The 21,129-nt window shown below is 36.7% G+C and overlaps 1 protein-coding gene across 1 annotated transcript in view; it reads right to left on the reverse strand.

Moving 5' to 3' along the window:
* Positions 1-42: 42 nt before the first annotated feature.
* LOC140170946 (polycystin-1-like) overlaps positions 43-21,129 on the reverse strand; it is a 32,278-nt gene continuing 11,191 nt past the window's right edge. Inside the window, exons 3-11 of the mRNA XM_072194141.1 lie at positions 20,808-21,023; positions 19,745-19,921; positions 9,881-10,861; positions 9,209-9,358; positions 7,771-7,963; positions 6,869-7,083; positions 5,671-5,898; positions 1,155-1,300; positions 43-57 (exon numbers count right to left, since the gene is read on the reverse strand). Coding sequence (XP_072050242.1) covers positions 43-57; positions 1,155-1,300; positions 5,671-5,898; positions 6,869-7,083; positions 7,771-7,963; positions 9,209-9,358; positions 9,881-10,861; positions 19,745-19,921; positions 20,808-21,023 — 2,321 coding nt within the window. The remainder of the gene's footprint in view (positions 58-1,154; positions 1,301-5,670; positions 5,899-6,868; positions 7,084-7,770; positions 7,964-9,208; positions 9,359-9,880; positions 10,862-19,744; positions 19,922-20,807; positions 21,024-21,129) is intronic.

Genomic DNA, 21,129 nt, shown 5'->3' on the forward strand with positions numbered 1-21,129 from the left:
AGAAGCAGGCTTTTTATAAATGTCAAAACTGATGTGCACCAATCACATTGATACAGCCTGTATTTATTTGAATTTAAATACAAACAATTAAAGGAGCATTTCGTGATCCCAGCATCTTCTTTTTATGACATTTTTCATCAGATAGCCACGAAAAAAGCTTATTCCTAACATTTCAGTTGATTCCGATTTTGCGTTTGCGAGTTATGCATGATTATGTGTATCACACTGCTCCATAGACCACTGTTGTAATTTCGTTCTGGTATACCAAATTAAAAAAAAAAAACATTCAAATTTCACGACATTTTTGCTAAACGAATTAATCTGCAATAAATTTTGGTACATAAACATTATGTAGCCAGAGGTTTCCAGTGGTATAAAAATCTCAACTTTTTTTGAGAAAAGTGGGGGGATGAGGCCGTGGATCACGAAATGCCCTTTTAATGAACAAATTCAAGAAAAAAGCCAAGAAAAGAGAAGTTTGTCTCTGGCCTAACCAGAGGTATGAAATATAATGCGCGATGCATTTTTCAAACTTGGTCTATTGATTGGAGTATTCCACCAGTAAATTAAGCTCTAAGTATATATCCAATATGGGAAGCAGACCTTCATACAAGCTGGCAATACAGAGTTTTATCGCAAATCATTTTCTGAATTTGATGGTTTTACTGGATAATATAACTTTTAAATGAGAATAGTATTTTACAAGCACATTTTATGAATATGCATGGTTGATTAAAGAAAAATGTTTTTCTTTAGCCTAAGCAAGCAAAGGATAATTTTGGAAAGAACCAGTACCAATCTTTTATCAAGAACAAAATGAATTACAATGAAAGTCCCTCATAGCATGCAATGGACATAATTGGCCTATTCCATTTTATATCCACACTACCCCTGTGGAAGATTTTGGAAATATCTACCACGGGGGAGTATGAATTTCAAATGGGATGAACACATTTGGCAGCTCCATTTGAATATCATACACCCTCTGAAAAAGAATCCACCTGAATCTTCCCCTGAGGTAGAGCGAGTTTCAAATGGATCTGCTAATGTGTTAATTCCATTTGAAATTCATACTCCCACTGTGAAAGATATTTCCAAAATCTTCCACAGGGGCAGTGTGTACTTTAAATGGAATAGCCCATTGAATGCCTTACCTTGACAAAGGTAGATGTATACACACTAGCTCCAAGATCATCTGATACTTTGATTTTAATAGTCACATTGAAGTCATTACTGGCTTGTCCTAATGGTAACAGAGTGGGTGGGAAGATGGGATCTATACCATAATATACCACAGAACCTGAAAATCAGAAACGTACACACTTTAAACATTATTATCCACCCTAATTGATACTCAAGGGTACATCCTTTCCATTATACTTTAGAGCATGAATTTCTCCCTGAAAAATGTAGCATAAAATTATTTCTAAAAATCCTACATTGAGTACTCATATGCAGAATTTCAAAAGTTATGTTATCTGTCAGGCCGTAGACGACCCTACATCATCATGAGTATTGTTAACATGTGACACGCTTGTAGAGGTGCACATTGGTAGCGTGTTGTATACATAGATCCTAGTGTGTAGTACTCAAATGCCCTTGCAGTACTCGCAACTGAAAATGTAAAGTTTCGATCATTTTAGTATAAAGGGAGTTTTATGATGGTAACTTAATTTTTGCTCAATCAAATAGTTTATGGCTATTAAAATAATAATCAACTAAGAATGAAAATAAACAATATGAATTTTTGTTTTTACTATCCTCGACCATGTGATAGACGACAGGCAGGTCAAAAATATTTTATCGTAGTACCAGCTGCGCCGGCATCCACAACTCAAAATACTGGACCTGTCTGTAATCCACCGCACAGTGGAGGATAGTAAAAACAAAACTTCCTATCAAGATTATGAATGTTTTGGGTCATCCAGTAGTATAAAATAGACAAAAATATGAATCAAATTCTGGACTCACCAACAATTTTTTCAGTCACGTTGCGACCCGTTCACCGGGTCTTCATCAAACTGCGCAGAGACTTGACAAAATTCCAAAAGCCAAACAGTTTAACCTACAATCAACGAAAAATGTCTTGGAACGCTTGCGTGTAAATAACGGAAAACTGTCACCCCTCTCTCCGTGCAATGTTGAGAAATACCAAAGTCTTCAGCGGTTTCCCGATGTGTTCCAACATTGATTGATGGGGAGAGGGAAGGGTAAATCATTGTTGTAGATGTCATGCTTGTTCCCAGGCAAAATATACGTCATTTCCATGATCATGTGAAATTCTGCACGGAATTTCGACAGAGTGTACCAAGCGTTCCAAGGACTTTTTTCGTAGGTTGTCTCTGCCGAATGCAAAATATTTCATCTAAATTTCGTTTTTGTCTCATAACTCAAAAACGGAATGTCGTATGAGTTTCTCATTACACACGATTTGAGAGTGGATTATATGCTTTGGAATCATAACAAAATTGTTGATAAAGAAATTGGCTTCTTTAGGAAGTGGTCACTGCAATCACCCCTATGCTAAAATACACACATTTCGCAATTATAGCTCTAAACTGCTCTAAAATGTAGTTTTTGTCCCATAACTCAAAAACAGAATGTTGTATGATCTTCATATTTCACAGGATTTGGAAGTAGACCATGTACTTATGAATCAAAATACAATTGTTGATAAAGAAATTGGTTGGTTCAGGGAGTGGACACTGAAACACCCCATACCCTAACATACACGCATTTAATGACATTTTTATGCTATATCTTAAAACCGAGAAATCGTATCACGGCTCTAAGCTGCATGATTCCGAGTTGTTTAATTTATTTTTGAAATTAATATTTAAAGTTCACCTTCATAGCACTTGTCAGATAGGTGAACGAGCGTTACAAAACAGAAAAATGAGTTTTAATTAAATACTAAAACCGCATGTATGCGTTAAGATTGTAATGAAGTCAATAATAAACTACGACTATCTTCAGTAGATAGCATTAACTTGTTTTTGACATGATGTAACAACTATCTTCAGCAGATTTGTGCTTCACATTTTTGTGTATGGGGTGTGTGTATAATGTGGTGGGGTGTGCGTGCGAGGTGTTGGGCGTGGGATGTATGTGGGGTAGGGCGGAAAGTCGGAAATCGGAAAGTATATCATTTGGGGGCTTTTGGGAAAGAAAGAAAGAAATAATTAAATTAATTAATCAAACATAGAGAAAGAAAGGAAGACAGAAAGACAGAAAAATAAATCAAAAATGTATACTTCATGTATTTATAATAAACAAATATTTTCACCGGGTTCACCGTCGCAAATAATAAATGAAACATAAAAATTAATACCGCCTGGGAATCGAACCCAGGACCTCATGTTTACAAGACCTATGCCTTAACCACTCGGCCACGTGAGCTTCGTGATTAAGCTGCTTGCAATTTGAACCTATAAGCGGTCACTTTAAACTTTTTCCACGTTCATGTTTTTATTTATTTCAAATGTCTTTCGTTGATTCATTCATTCATTCATTCATTCATTCATTCATTCATTCATTCATTTTTCTTTCCTTCTTTCTTTCTTTTTTCTTTCTTTCTTTTTTCTATCTTTCTTTCTTTCTTTCTTTATTTTTAATACAAAGAAAAAAAAAAAAAGAAGCATTGAAAATAATGAATGCATAAATTAGCAATGATTCACGCAAACAAAACACGAATAGTCAAAGGGTGTAAAGTGTAAACCCATAATGGTAATCTGTAATGGTAAACTGCTGCATTGAATAGCGTGCATACTGAGCAGTTTGCCCTGCATTGATAGTAATATATATTTATACGTATAGATATTTATTTCAATTCAAAATGGCAAACTGTTAACAAATGTCATAAATGCGATCAATTTGTCATTCCTTTTGTATTCAAACATCCTCAATTGGTATAGCCAAGGTAAGCGAACGTCACGCTCCATGAGATGCGGCTTAAAACCATAAAATGTCGATTTTGGACCATTTTGTCATTATGGTAAACTGATCCACTTTGCCATTTTGCACTATGCAGCTTTACACTTTCCCGATACCTGACTACTATAAAAGACCAAAACTGATTACTTGATTGCGAAATGGCAGCGTGGCGCAACGGCTTAGTCCTTCGACTGGTAATCTTTTGACTATTGATTGATGCGAATGGTTCGAGTCCCCGTGGTGGTCGATTTTTTTTTTTAAGTGTATTCAATTGTTGTTTTCTTTTTTTTTTTTTTTTTCTCACCGCAAAAGCGTATTTTATTATAAATAATATTCAGAAATGAGTTGTTTCAAATTGTTATATCACAATCTTTCTGATTCGCTCGGATAAGCCTATACTCAGCAAACGAAGTTTTACAGAAAACATTTACATGTTGGGTTATATTATAAAGGGTACAGAACGTTTTAATAACATTCAAAAACATTTTGGAAAACATACTGCAAAACATTGTAATATTTTTTAAAAACTATATTTGTAGTGTTTTTGAATTATGAGACAAAAACGAGATTTTAGTCATAATTACGAAATGTGTGCAATTTAGCATAGGAGGTGTTTTCAGTGACCATTCCCTAAATAATCCAACATCTTTATCAACAATTTTATTGTGATTCAAAGGGATATTATATACTCCCAAATCGTGTGCAATATGAAGCTCATACAACATTTTGTTTTTAAGTTATGGGACAAAAATGACATTTTAGAGCAGTTTAGAGCCATAATTACGAAGCGTGTGTTGTTTAGCATAGGGGGTGGTTTCAGTGACCACTCCCTAAATAAACCAATTTCTTTATTAACAATTTTGTTATGATTTCTAAGCGTATAATCCACTCTCAAATCGTGTGCAATATGAAGCTCATACGACATTCCGTTTTTTAGTTATGACACAAAAACGAAATTTAGATGAAATATTTTGCATTCGGTAGAGACAATCAACGAAAAATGTCTTGGAACGCTTGCGTGTAAATAACGGAAAACTGTCACCCCCTCTCTCCCGTGCAATGTTGAGACATACCAAAGTCTTCAGCGGTTTCCCGATGTGTTCCAACATTGATTGATGGTGATAGGGGAATGGTAGATGTCATGCTTGTTCCCAGGCAAAATATACGTCATTTCCATGATCATGTGAAATTCTGCACGGAATTTCGACAGAGTGTACCAAGCGTTCCAAGGACTTTTTTCGTAGGTTGTAGTTTATGGACTAATGTGCTCTGAAACTAGCTGTGCCTAGTATTATGTAGGAGAGACAAAATAGACTATTAAAGCTCGCTTTAATCAACAATGGAGAGGAAGTTCCAACAAAAACCAGGACTCCTCAGTCTTCACCCATTCAAAACTCTCTGGCCACCAATTTAATGCCGACGACATCATAATCTTCGACAAGTAGGAGAGGTGGTTTGAGAGGGGAGTGAAAGAATCCATCTGGGAAAAAGCTGAGCAGCCAGCACTCAATAACAAGGGGGCCTCCGTTTCCTGCTATCACACGCCTGGGACCCCACCATGAAACTACTTCCTCGCCGATTACCATCACATGACCAAACCATCAGTCAAGTCTCTGCGCAGTCTGATGAAGACCCGGTGAACGGGTCGCAACGTTACTGAAAAATCGTTGGTGAGTCCAGAATTTGATTCCTATTTTTGTCTATAAATTCCTATTATTTATTCTCTAAATCACTCACCTCTACCAGCTTCCTCACTGTTTCTAGCATCAGCCTCATCCCCAGTAAAGACCAGGGCTTTATAAAGCAAAGGTCCATGGGGGTCAGCAAACCCATGACACTCAATATTAAACCTAGTCTCCAGAACAATGCCCTCTGCAGGGATGATGGAACAATTCCCTTGACTGGGTGGAGAGTTTGTTGTAAATGTGTACTCTGCTCTGCTAGATTCACCACTCCAGGTGTCAACTGGAAAACAAAGAGGAAATAATGGGCTATTTCAGTTGAAATCCAACCCCCTATGGAAGACATAACCGTAACCTCCCACACCGTTAATGTAATCCTATTTGAAATTCACACCCCTGTGGAAGATTAAGGTGTATGGATTACAACTGGAATAACCAAATGTAAGGAAACAAATCAGAAGTTTGGTGGAGTCCTATAAATGAAAATCCTTTCGTTAGGGAGGGGGGAGCTCAAAAAATCTGATTATGTTAACTTGTAAATTACCTTACTACAATATCGATCAAAGTTGATTTATCAACATTTCAAAGTTACGTTCAAGGGAGGGAAGGAGGGAGGGGGTCAGTATCCTAATGAAAGCACTCTCGTTTATAGGACGTCATATAACTTTTGGTTAATACAAGCACATTTTCTAGATTTTAAAAATTTTGTTTAAGTCACTTGAAACAGCTTAACAGCTTTTGGCAGTCTGGGATTTTCAGATTTGTTGAAGGTCCATATTATTATAGGAGTGCTTGTTTAGAGTTTACAATGTTACAATGTATGTGTCAAGAGCATACAACACTTATTTTTTCTGTCGACAAGTTCGCCAAATGACATTTGGCTCTTTCAAGTAATGCTGTTACTTTTGATCCACTTGACTCAGAGCTAGAAATGTGACCAACAGTTTTAGTAACAAACTGACAGCACCATCTCACACATTTTGTTGACACTGTATCATGACTATGGACAGAAATAAAATAATATAATGCTGATTGATCCTTCTTGCATGTGATATCGACTGTTGTATGTCACTTATTCAGTGATTCTTCCTGTTTAATGATGGCTCCCATTTCTTCAGCCAGTGGGGCCAGCACATTAATAAAGGTAGAGATTCCTCACAAAACCTACTAGAGTACATTGCTTTATAATAATCCTATAGCCTCAAGCTCTTGGAAATATAGAAAAATAAAATATAACATGATTCAAAACTTACTCCTAAGCTTAACAGAATATGTTGCTGTACCCAGGAATGTATCTCTGGGAAAAGATAAGAAGGCTCTGCGTTGACCATGTATTACTGGCAAGGTAGAGTCACTGGAGAGGGTCCAGGTGTATGTGTTCCTTGTATCAGAGATGCATTCTGTACACAAGCCAAGTAGAGTGAATCGCTCTGATGGATTCATGTAGCTGTCACAATTATGTAGGCACCTAGAATAAAAAGGACAAAACAATGGTTTCTAAATCTATACAAAATACAGCTAATTCATATCATAAAACTTTATGACTTTCTTCAGCAGACCCAAAGTTTCTATACCATTTTCACCCTGATGTGGCAGTGACATCAACGTGTTATAGGCAGCCTTTTTGTGTACGTATTAAAATAAAGCATATATCTAATCATGTGCACACCAGCGCTTTGAGTGAACACTAGTGATTTAAAGCTGCGCCCAATGTAATGGGCACTGACGTCATTACCACATCATGGTGAAAAATGGCATAGCACATTATTTAGGTTTACCATTCAGAGATGGAAATTCTGGTGCTACTAATGCTTTTATTAGAGGGATATCCAGCCGGTCATTGTGTCAGCAAAAGAGGTTCAATTTTGATATTGTTACAAAAAAAAATGTAGATGAAAACCAAACCTTAAGAGGTTTTTACACCAAAAGATTTACAATTTCAATTCACAGAAAAGGGTGAAAAATATCTACAACAAAAAAAGAATTGCCTATAGTATAAATGAATGATAGCAACTTTTTTACTAAAACACAGGACTTTGAGCATCTTCTACTTTTCTGTGACTTTCCAAACCTGCAATTTGATTCATGAAAATCCCCCATTTTCCATGTTGGAACTTTTGCTTTATCATATTGTAGGAACCCTCTTGAAACTTACTGGATCACCAATGCTGGTGGGTTGCCAAGCATGACAGACACAGTCTGCATGGTCCATCCCACATGTATCCGACCAGGTTTAGTGATGGCAAGATTGAATATGTAGGTCTGGTTGCTAGGGAGAGTTTCACTTTCTATAAACATTATGCTGCTGTTGCCAGATTGTAGATGCATTCCTTTCCCAAGACATCCTCCTGGTACAAGAACAGAAAAAAGTTTCATACAAATCAAATATAACTCTGAAAACTTAGGAAGTGGGATGGGTGCAGATGTAGATTGTATGCCAAAATAATATAGGCCAATTCCCTCTTCTTAAAGCTATATTGTAACATTTGCTGAGGAAGAGGCCCTCAATATTTAAAAATTTTTATTACGATGGAAATATTCATTGAATGCGTACACGATGTTCATAACACAGTACGTACATGATGTGCGGGACGGTCATACACAAAGGATTGTACCGTAGCACGACCGATAGAGTGACACGCAATGGTGACATCGGCCTTGGTAGTAAATTCCAATTTTCTTTGGTTTACATCTGTTGTTCGGCTCAAACTTAAAAGGGGACATATCTGACTTATGCATAAGTCAACTGCCCTAAGCCGCAAACCCTCTGCTGTCGCAGAGCATAAACTGAATCACACCACAATATTGACAGGGAATCCACTAAGGTTTTAGCCAAGGATGATAAAGAGTACCCCGTTTAGTGCGGGAGGCCCTCCAGATCAAGAAGAAATCCCCAGAACTAAATCAAGGACTGGAATTGCCAACCTTATACAACACCCTCATTCGGCCCAAAGTTGCCAATGGTCAACAAAAGGGCAAGTCCATCACAACATTCTAGGACTTCTTCTGATGAAGATGTGTGTCACACATTGAAAATTCAAGGTTAGTTAGATTTTTGTGCTGAAAGTCAGTTTAAACTGTTTACCACCAGCATGTATGAACTTACATTCAAAAAAGAGAATACTCCTTCAAGGTCTTGGGAGATAAAATATCCAACAATTTTAGTCTCAAGGTGAGTAAATCTTATTGAGTCTTTGAGTGTCATCAGTCACAAAATAGATACCGGTTTTGGAAACAAACTCTTCAATTTAATAAAATTTATAAAATTAATCAAGCAATTCTGCTATCCAGATATAATGAGAGCTATTACACGGGCACCAGGGGTTCAAATTCGCATTAAATTTCGGGGACCTGTCCAGGTTCTCGCAAAGGGCTTTTGCGAGAACCAAAAGCAGGCTTACAAAAACTTTGCCTTTTTTCCCCAACATTTCAAAATTAAATTCTTGTATTAACGAGATTATTAAATCATATTTCCGTTGCAGTAAAGGAAGGTAAATATAACACAACATGCAATCTGAGACTTGGAAGCTTGGGAGAATCTTCAGGCGAACCGGTTCTCTGGTTCTCATTGGATTTGAATCCCTGACACCTACCTGTTGTTGGCAATGCTTGTTGGACATCAATATCCAATGGCAGAGTTTCATTGGTTAGATGACAATACCAGTGATATTCACCATCATAGCTATCATCCCAGTCAGGATCAAATGACTCGCTCCCATCCAGGGTGAGATTTGATGACCAACCTGCCAAGTGAAAATGACAAATGAACCCCTTATTATTTGGATTGTTTTTCATCAGATGCTTATAAATTAATATTGTTTACCAGACTGCTACAAGAAGTGATCAATGATCATAAATAGGTTAATTTGATGACAAGAGAGCATAGTAAATCAGTGACATTAGCTCTAGTTACAGCAACAATAAAACACCACTGGTCAAGGGTTCATACCACTAATACAAGCATCAATTTGAAGCTTGGACCTACTCACCTCAAGCCTTGACATATTATTGATGTGATTCGATGCCGATAATTGAGGTTGAGGTCATAGTTTTGTTGACCTCAATCATTAGCATCGAATCGACATCAATAATATGTCAAGGCTTGAGGTGGGTAGGCTCAAGCTTCAAATTGACACATGCATAAATCCACCTGTGAAGCAATTTCGGGCAAAAGTTTATCATGGCTAAAGTGTCAACTTTGCATAAAAATTGTGCAAATTTGTACAATAGTATCAATTTTTAAAAAAATATAAAGAACAACTCACCAACATCAATAACTGCTCCTCCACTGATCTTAGCAACAAGAGGTGACTGCACCACTTCAACATAACTCTGATCTCTGTGACTTATCCCTATGCTCCCATCTGTCATGATCATCACAACATTCAATTCAAAGATGTAGCGACCATAATCCAACAAATACTTTGGGATGTACAGGTCTGTCACTTTAGAGTTGACATGCTGTGGCAGATGAAATTCATTGGCGGCACTCGGTGCTGAAAATATGTCGTCAATTGAGTAGATCCGCCATTGGTAATCTGCTTTTTTAGCTGCTTGGCAGTCTATTTCAACTTTCGCAGTGAATGTAAAAGCCTTATTCCTTTTGTATTTGGTTGGTGAATAGTAATTACTGCCACCATCACGGATGTTGATACCAGGGATATGGCATGGTTTTATTTGGATGAAAGCTTCGGATGTCGACGTCATATGGGAGACAAGATTCCATCCGGTAGCCGTAGTAACATAATGTCCTTCCTTTTGATATAAATAGGAGAAAACTGTCGAGAAGTATTCATTGAGATCAAATGGGATCTTTAGGTTTTGTGGCAAGTAATCGGTCACATTTGGGTTCTTTTGAGGTATAGCCACATTGATTTCCGTACCGTCTCCCAAATCGACTTTATACGATGGAGAGGAACCTTGCTGTTTGCAAAATAACACATAGGTTATGTTATCACCAAGATTAACAGGTCCATTGTTGACTAAATACAGACTAGTCACACTCTCAAGGATCTGTATGGATATCGAATTAGATTCTTCGGTGTAGGTATTACCCACAGTAGCTAAGATGTTGTACCAACCCACAGCCAGGAATTGGTGCCAGTGGTTTGTACTTGTTGTGCTGATACTATTTGATTCTATCTCCCATGTGACATATTCCACCGTGCCTGTGTCGTATTCGGCAAGAAACCTTACCGCATATTCCATAGGAAGTATCTGTAGAGGCCTAGCATAGTTGTTTTGCCCTGAAAAGAAAAAAGTAAAACATACTTTACTCACAATTTCATTTGACACTGTTGACTACAGAAACAGGAGGAATAGTTAATGTATAACAACCATATTTTGAAAGAGGAAACTTCTTTGGAAACAAAATATCTTTTTGATTCTCTTGTTCTTTTTGAATCATTGCTTATCAGTTCTGATACTGATAGATATTTCTCACAGAATGCTTTGTCCACTTCTAATCAATTTTAATTCAATGAGTTTGGGTGGATTCAAAAATGCAATTGTGTGAATTGGTCTGTAAGTTTTGTATTTATATTTTGAGCTCAACATTGCTGCATTTTGTTTTGTATCATGCATGTTTAGTTCTTTCATTTTGTATAATATATATATTTCTTATTTTGTTATTATCATGTTCATGTATTATGGGGGCACTGAACAGTAAGCGTCGCCATTGAAAATACATGCGCCGAGGGCCTAAAAGAACGAGCTATTGCCAAGTCCGTGCAATAGATGGGGTTATTTGAACTGTTTGGTGATGGAGCAACACTCTTTAAATTTAATATATCTTTTTTGCACATAGATCGACAGTGTCAGTTTTTCACAAATTTCACTTTTTTAACTCAACCCGTATTTTGTAAGCGTTTCACCTCTCAAAATCGGGTTCTTGACGATTGCATTGTGGGATATCTTACACATCACGAAACAAAATTCAAGTGATTTTTTCGCATTCATGGGCAACAAGAACATGTCAGCTTTAACATAACACCCTACAATGATGTCATACGTACATTTTGGTGGAAATACGCACATATTTGGCCTAAATTTTGTGTTTTTAAGGTACTATACAGACGTTACACTTCCGGTCGCGGAAGGTTACTGTTCAGTGCCCCCTTTGAAGAGCCAATTTTTTTTCACTTTTGTGAAAAAATACTATTTTTAAAAGAATGAAGTGTTTCATGATGAATGCTTTTTATTTGAGCTCTCTCGACTATCATTTTCCGAGTTATGACCTTTCTTGTGATGTGTTCTTTGTCCAAAACTTTTTGAAAATCGTATAATATTCACTAACCTAAATGCCCAGGGATGGGTTTCTTGTTCAATTTCATCTTAAACAAAAAATGGATGTAAAGGCTATATTCCTCATCAAAAGTCATCAAAACCCTAGGACATTTCATTTTCGTTTCTGATACCAGAAAATGTATTGAGAGTGTCTTTTGTGTAGCATGTCGTTTTATTTGTGATAAAAATTACGAAAAACAACTAATATTTTAAGTCAAAACAATCAAAGCATGCATGTTATGATATAAGCACTTTCGGGGGTCAACAGCTAAAACGTGTTCTATAAGTTCAGCGAGCATGTATTTTTATTTTGTGTTGTGTACCATGATTTTAATCAGTTTCTATAGCAGGTGCAGGTTGCCAGTATCATTCATAGATGCAAATTACACAGCATTGATCTGATGATGAGATCCACTGGATGCACTTAAAAATTAGCACTTCAGTCGATAGTCCGTACCCATGATGATGCGTCCGCGTCAACACGTGGCCTTACCGTGAGATACGCAAGCGACAAGATAGCCGATGTTGAACAATTCCTACCAACTTTCTACCTTAAAATGATGTGATAATGTAAACTTTTCATGATACGGATGTCCGTTTTCCATAACCGGGATCGCCTATCAAAATTGCATGCATGCAGCTCAAAGTGGCACGTATACGATAGACCCTGCGAAATTCTTGCTCATTATTCATATCTCAAGTACTTAGATATTATTATACACGCCATCTTCATTATAATTCCTTTTCATTTATAATGTTTTAATATTCCCTGCAACATTTAAAAGTCGTGATATCTACTTGATTGTGGAACAGTGTGATTTCAGCCTTAAAATGTCGCTTAAAGTTGGAAAATTCATACGCAGGCCCCGTATTAACCAAAACAGGCTTTCTGAAATTCCTGCTAGCCAGATCCCAAGTAGTAAAATGTTTTATGGACGTCATCTTCATATATGTACCTTCTTATTTACAGTGTATTAATATTCCCTGCAACATTTAAAAGTCAAGAAATCTACTTGATTTCGCAACAGTCTGATTTCGCCTGAAATCGCCGGGATACCCGGGAAATATACAAATTGCTCGTTCGTACATGATATGGCATAATAATTATGTTATACCCAAGCACCGTATGTGTTATAGGGTTAGAGTTAGGGTTAGGGTTGAGGTTAGGGTTAGGGTTAAGGTTAGGAGTAGGAGTAGGATTATGGGCCTATCTAGACATAGGATCATGCATGGTTATGATTAGGGGCTAGGGTTAGGATATAGTATGGATTAAGGTATGATCAGGGTTATGATCGTGGTTATAGTGTTGACCAGGGCCGGCTTAGGATTAGGGTTAGGATCATCGATTAGGGTTAGGATCAAGGCTAGGGTTAAAGGGCCTAGGGTTAAGGTAAGTAAGTGGTGCACAGAGCTGCGGAGTAGGCCTATTCCAGAATTATGCCGATTTATTGGTTAAAAGTGCTTTACAGGTGGTTATTTTAATCAGCCTAGGTGATGTTGGTGTAGGCCTATGGTTTAAGGGTCATGCAAATCAGATTTAAAGCTAGGGTTATCATGTTAGAGTTAGATTCGCTTTGTGGCCAAAAACTCACTGAAGGACTAAAGGCCCTGTATACAAGCTTTAATAGGACTATATTTGTCGTTTTGTTTGTTATAATGTATGCAAAAACCATTCTCTAAGCAGCCGATGGACACCACATGTAGGCTTTGCATTTTGAAGCATCTTTTAAGCTTTTATCCGACCGACACACGCGTACTCATAGCCAGCCGCCATGATTTCTAATGCATCAAAACTCGGTTGCATGACTGGCTGCAAAGTTTTGATCAAATAATACTCACATCATACCTATCATATAGCTAAATAGCCTCTAAATTTCACCAAAGCACTTCCAACAAACACAGAAAATCACACAGAAAACAAACAAATTAATTACCGATCAAAATGAATGAAAGAAACACGTTTAAATGATCACAATACTGGCAAAAATAACGTGAATTTCGGACAAGACTGATCTGGTACCCATATGCATCACGGCATCCAATTTACCTTTATAATACGTTAAGTGAAAAGATAACGAACATCAGCAAGTGCTGTTTGAAGAGCCAATTTTTTTTTCACTTTTGTGAAAAAATACTATTTTTAAAAAGAATGAAGTGTTTCATGATGAATGCTTTTTATTTGAGCTCTCTACGACTATCATTTTCCGAGTTATGACCTTTCTTGTGATGTGTTCTTTGTCCAAAACTTTTTGAAAATACGCATAATATTCACTAACCTAAATGCCCAGGGATGGGTTTCTTGTTCAATTTCATCTTAAACAAAAAATGGATGTAAAGGCTATATTCCTCATCAAAAGTCATCAAAACCCTAGGACATTTCATTTTCGTTTCTGATACCAGAAAATGTATTGAGAGTGTCTTTTGTGTAGCATGTCGTTTTATTTGTGATAAAAAAAAAAAAAAACAACTAATATTTTAAGTCAAAACAATCAAAGCATGCATGTTATGATATAAGCACTTTCGGGGTCAACAGCTAAAACGTGTTCTATAAGTTCAGCGAGCATGTATTTTTATTTTGTGTTGTGTACCATGATTTTAATCAGTTTCTATAGCAGGTGCAGGTTGCCAGTATCATTCATAGATGCAAATTACACAGCATTGATCTGATGATGAGATCCACTGGATGCACTTAAAAATTAGCACTTCAGTCGATAGTCCGTACCCATGATGATGCGTCCGCGTCAACACGTGCCGCACCGTAGATGCGCCACGACAAGATAGCCGATGTTGAACAATTCCTACCAACTTTCTACCTTAAAATGATGTGATAATGTAAACTTTTCATGATACGGATGTCCGTTTTCCATAACCGGGATCGCCTATCAAAATTGCATGCATGCAGCTCAAAGTGGCACGTATACGATAGACCCTGCGAAATTCTTGCTCATTATTCATATCTCAAGTACTTAGATATTATTATACACGCCATCTTCATTATAATTCCTTTTCATTTATAATGTTTTAATATTCCCTGCAACATTTAAAAGTCGTGATATCTACTTGATTGTGGAACAGTGTGATTTCAGCCTTAAAATGTCGCTTAAAGTTGGAAAATTCATACGCAGGCCCCGTCTTAACGCAAACAGGCTTTCTGAAATTCCTGCTAGCCAGATCCCAAGTAGTAAAATGTTTTATGGACGTCATCTTCATATATGTACCTTCTTATTTACAGTGTATTAATATTCCCTGCAACATTTAAAAGTCAAGAAATCTACTTGATTTCGCAACAGTCTGATTTCGCCTGAAATCGTCCGGGATACCGGGAAATATACAAATTGCTCGTTCGTACATGATATGGCATAATAATTATGTTATACCCGGCGCACCGTAGGCCCCTATGTGTTATAGGGTTAGAGTTAGGGTTAGGGTTGAGGTTAGGGTTAGGGTTAAGGTTAGGAGTAGGAGTAGGATTATGGGCCTATCTAGACATAGGATCATGCATGGTTATGATTAGGGGCTAGGGTTAGGATATAGTATGGATTAAGGTATGATCAGGGTTATGATCGTGGTTATAGTGTTGACCAGGGCCGGCTTAGGATTAGGGTTAGGATCATCGATTAGGGTTAGGATCAAGGCTAGGGTTAAAGGGCCTAGGGTTAAGGTAAGTAAGTGGTGCACAGAGCTGCGGAGTAGGCCTATTCCAGAATTATGCCGATTTATTGGTTAAAAGTGCTTTACAGGTGGTTATTTTAATCAGCCTAGGTGATGTTGGTGTAGGCCTATGGTTTAAGGGTCATGCAAATCAGATTTAAAGCTAGGGTTATCATGTTAGAGTTAGATTCGCTTTGTGGCCAAAAACTCACTGAAGGACTAAAGGCCCTGTATACAAGCTTTAATAGGACTATATTTGTTGTTTTGTTTGTTATAATGTATGCAAAAACCATTCTCTAAGCAGCCGATGGACACCACATGTAGGCTTTGCATTTTGAAGCATCTTTTTAAGCTTTTATCCGACCGACACACGTACTCATAGCCAGCCGCCATGATTTCTAATGCATCAAAACTCGGTTGCATGACTGGCTGCAAAGTTTTGATCAAATAATACTCACATCATACCTATCATATAGCTAAATAGCCTCTAAATTTCACCAAAGCACTTCCAACAAACACAGAAAATCACACAGAAAACAAACAAATTAATTACCGATCAAAATGAATGAAAGAAACACGTTTAAATGATCACAATACTGGCAAAAATAACGTGAATTTCGGACAAGACTGATCTGGTACCCATATGCATCACGGCATCCAATTTACCTTTATAATACGTTAAGTGAAAAGATAACGAACATCAGCAAGTGCTGTTATAAGCGTAAGCGTCGCCATTGAAAATACATGCGCCGAGGGCCTAAAAGAACGAGCTATTGCCAAGTCCGTGCAATAGATGGGGTTATTTGAACTGTTTGGTGATGGAGCAACACTCTTTAAATTTAATATATCTTTTTTTGCACATAGATCGACAGTGTCAGTTTTTCACAAATTTCACTTTTTTAACTCAACCCGTATTTTGTAAGCGTTTCACCTCTCAAAATCGGGTTCTTGACGCATTGCATTGTGGGATATCTTACACATCACGAAACAAAATTCAAGTGATTTTTTTCGCATTCATGGGCAACAAGAACATGTCAGCTTTAACATAACACCCTACAATGATGTCATACGTACATTTTGGTGGAAATACGCACATATTTGGCCTAAATTTTGTGTTTTTAAGGTACTATACAGACGTTACACTTCCGGTCGCGGAAGGTTACTGTTCAGTGCCCCCTTATGTATATGGTCAATTCCAGCCAAAGTGGGCCAAAATTCTCTCTGGGGCCATTTTGAAAATGTTTTCCTTTTCAATTCTAGACTTATCAAATGAGACGATCATGTCTAGTGAATCATCAGGTGGAAGTGCCATCGGATTGAAAAATAACTTTTCTTGCTAGACCAAATAAAGTGTTAAATGCGCATATGCATGTTACCCACAATTCAAGCATTTTTCACCTGTTGTACGCCATAAAATTTCACTTTCTTTAATATCTTTCAATATTTTATGTGTGACTCATATACACTAGAAATCAGTGAAGACTTTGAACGTAAAATAGCATTTTATTACATATATCTATACAGAAATATTTTGGTTATTACAAACTTTAAGAAAGAATTTAAAGTGGCTGTGGCTGTCATTTAACATTACTGTATTATTTCGAAAGATTAGAATAAATGCTTCATATAAATATAAAGTTAGATTTTGTATCTCGTCGCAGGATGAGGATCTCGGATGGATTCGTGGGTAACAGCGCCTGGAAAATAGCAATTCCTATTAATTTTTTTAAATAAAAATAAAAAATACTTTTCCGTATGTCAATAATTCAGGCTGCAATGGCACTTAAATGAATTTTAATCAAAATACAGACTACATGGAATATTTAGAATGGATCATTATGGCATTTTGGGTATAAAAGTTTTGAGAATAATAAAGTTGCCAAATTCAAATAGACAGAGCAAACAGTTTTATATTATTATTTTAGTAAAATCATTCCATATTTTCATGCAGCAATATTCTATTAACTCGTGTTTGACAGTTCCTATGAACTAAAACACTATCAATACATTGTTAACTATAATTTAAGTAGGGATTCGTGGGTAACCAAAATGTTCGTGGGTAACACATATTTGAAGGTATGTATTGGTAAGCGGCAAAATAGAAAATATTACAGAAGGTTGGAAACCACCATGCGGTTATTCCTCCATTGTGTTTCAATGATTCCCGTTTCTCTAACCAATTGCATAAACACAAAAAATGGTAATTTAGGATAATCAATCAAAACTTCATGATGCAGCTTCAGTATACCTTCAAGAGGACGCTATTAAACAGGACTGTTTTGGAACCTATTTCGCATGTTTTCAAAATGTTAAGATGCATAAGAAACATATAATTTACTGAGTAAATCCTTGGATTCGTGGGTAACGCCGAATTGGCGGTAAAGCTATAAGTACTATAGTATCGTTTGGGGTTTGCGTTTCTTAGGTGTATAAACTGTAAGTACTGTCAAAATTATAGCATACCCATGGCTTGAATATGTGCTGATTTAAACTTAAAATAAACAATCTCCTTATTTTTCAAGGTTAGCATCTATTCGGGATTCGTGGGTAACAAAAGTTTAAACCGTCGTAGATTCTTTTTTAAAGCGGTGAACGTATTTTTACGATTTACAATTTTAAGCGCTTGTCAAACTAAATTCAGTGTCCAAAGTCATTAAATGTTAATTTAAGTTATGGCAATTATATTTGCTGGACTCGTGGGTAACAGTTGATACGTGGGTAACGTCAAATTTGATTTTATGGAATTTTATGGGTAAAACGTATTTGCATAAAATAATCACTTGGACCTCAGAATTATAGAACGAAACTTCGTTTCATGATATAGTCATTTATGGCATATTCACTTAACATTTTTCAGAACGATCATTTTATTTTTGATACGCGGGTAACAAAATTATTAGCCAAATTGACTTAATGGCCTCTAGAGTCCACAAACTTTGGTGGAATTCAATCGTTTTACATATGATGAGAGATCATGCAAACGTCTTTCCAACGGTAATAATTTCATTTTGATTGAAGGACAATCAATGACATATATGGTGCTTTATCTTTGAATTGTGGGTAACGCCAATTCATTTAAGCTATCATAACTTGTCCCCTGGTATGACTTGCTAGTAAAGGCCTATATGCACAAAGAGAGCACATTGTACGTGACATGATATGCTCCATCAATAACGTGATTTCCTTTATTAATGACATTTTAAAGTGGAAAGTTAACATAGAGAGAATTTTGTCCCGCTTTCGCTGGAATTGACCATATATAATTTTAATCAGGTCTTCCAGGGAGACCAGTACATTTGTATTGATGGAATTTCCTGAATAAATAACGAATAAATACATAAAATAAATAAACACTTAATCTTAACTTTAACATCAACTTTCATGTTTTTGAAGGTCTATGCTGTAAGTAAGTTGCTATCCTACATCCAGCTGTCAGTTCAAGAGGGAATTTTAAAATGCTCAACAACCCTCACTGTTCAATCAAACACATTCTCCAATTATTTTTGGAATTGAAATATGCAACCACTCCAGGGTTCCAAAATTATACAACCAGGTAAAAATTTTTGATTAAGATTGATATAGTATGTTGGTCAATGTGTACACATTCTGAGTGACAGTAATTCACCTTTTCGGGAAATCCGGAAACCATTTGAGACTCCATCCTAACTACATCACGCCGAGGCACACATCATTGTGCACACACCTTGGTCTGGGGCGGACATTTTAAAAATGAATTTAGAAGAACAGCAACGACATCACTTCCAATACATTCCATATGTTAAATCTACATCATATGCAAAATTTGAAGAAATTCGCACGAGTCCGTTTTATTTTAGGGCCATTTGTCTTTAACTGGTCTTTACATTTAGCCCTATGGGAAGAGTGCCCGTTGAGGGCGCTTATAACCCCATTTTAGGAACAAAATGTGATTTAAAAAAAAACGGACTCGTCGCGAATTTTCTAAAATTTTCAGAGTATATAGTATGAACATCTAGAAATATAATCAAGTAGTTGCCCTACCTGCTCTTCTCCGAAAAAATAAAAAGTCCTATACCTCAATGATAATGAAACCTAGGTGCACACTGTACAGTGATGGTGTGTGCATTGGTATGACATAATTATATAGGGTTATGTCACCAAGGCTTTACCGAAAATTTTTTAAATGATATGCGAAGTAGAAACAAAACACTTACGTGTGTATGCAAGAAGGCTGACATTCCTGATGTCTTCTAAGATGCCCGCTTTGACACTGGCTACCTGATGGCTGACTTTATTGCGTAATATCACATTAACTTCATATAGACCTGGAGACTGGTAAGTGTGGCTGAAGTCGAGGCCACTTCTTCCATCAGCAAATATCAAATCAACATCTGTGAAGCAAATGCATAAACAAATGAATACCACAAAAATATGTTAGTTTAAGTAAATCCTTGGTTTCTTACCACAAGATTATACAAGGTGCAACAATTTTTTGCTTTCTTTGAGGGAAATGAAAAACATGAGAGAGCATGCATTTTTTGACTTGCTTCATTAGTGGAAACAAGTCTTGTATAAACATACAGCACTTTCAGGGACATACATAATAGGAAGGACTTGCTTTTTTCTTTCCTTTATGAAGAAAGTGGACTTTTCAAGCATAAACTTTTAACATTCAACACCACTCTTGGCTATTTTTTGGCCCAAAAGTTCACCAAAAGACCCACAATTTTAGAATGTCTCCAAATTTTTTTTATAAAGGTGATCTTTTGATGAAAGATTTCCCCTAAACATATCCCCTCTGGCTAGACCAGCCATGTCCAGCAGATTATGTCACATATATATTACCATAGCATTTTTTATCCCCTACTGATTTGTTTTTTGTTTTTGTTTCGCTCAAGCAGCTATAAGAGCTTCTAAGCAGCAGTGAACCACTTAGCCCATCAGAGCTCTTTTAAGCATTATCAGTTGATTCCATACAAATAAAAAATAAATAAAAAATAAATATTGGTATTTATACGGCGCCTTTCACATGTGCACATGTACCAAAGCACTTTACACTTATTCCGCTGTTGTTATTAAATATGTCAGCTGCCATACAATGCCCAAGGCATGCTCATACCATTGGGTGGCACGCAATAGACAATATTCATAACTGTTCCACATTTCACCCCTGGGTAGAGAGAGGCAAGTAAGGTAAAGCACCTTGCCAAAGAGCACACACGAGGCTCATGTAAAATTATTATTCTGTTCATTGATCCCAGAATGCCTTCTACCCACCTGTCAAGCCATCTCCATATGCAATATCATAAGTGACAGCAGATGGCAACGGCAAATCTTCAATCACCAAGTCAAAGTTGATAGTGTTATCTGGATACCGCATCGGGCTATCTGATGTTAGTGTGACTTGTTTGATGGGATGCTCAACGAGGATGGTAGTGGTGGCAACTGCATAGTTGAGATCGTTGTACACAGTCGCATTGATGGTATTCATGCCTGGAAAGAACATTTTAAAAACAAAACCGAATAATAATAATGATATCAAATACAATTGGACACTATTGAGCTATGGCTACTTGAATTCATGCCAAGCTGATGTCTC

Source organism: Amphiura filiformis, chromosome 15 (genome assembly GCF_039555335.1).
Source record: "Amphiura filiformis chromosome 15, Afil_fr2py, whole genome shotgun sequence".
Lineage (NCBI taxonomy): Eukaryota > Metazoa > Echinodermata > Ophiuroidea > Amphilepidida > Amphiuridae > Amphiura > Amphiura filiformis.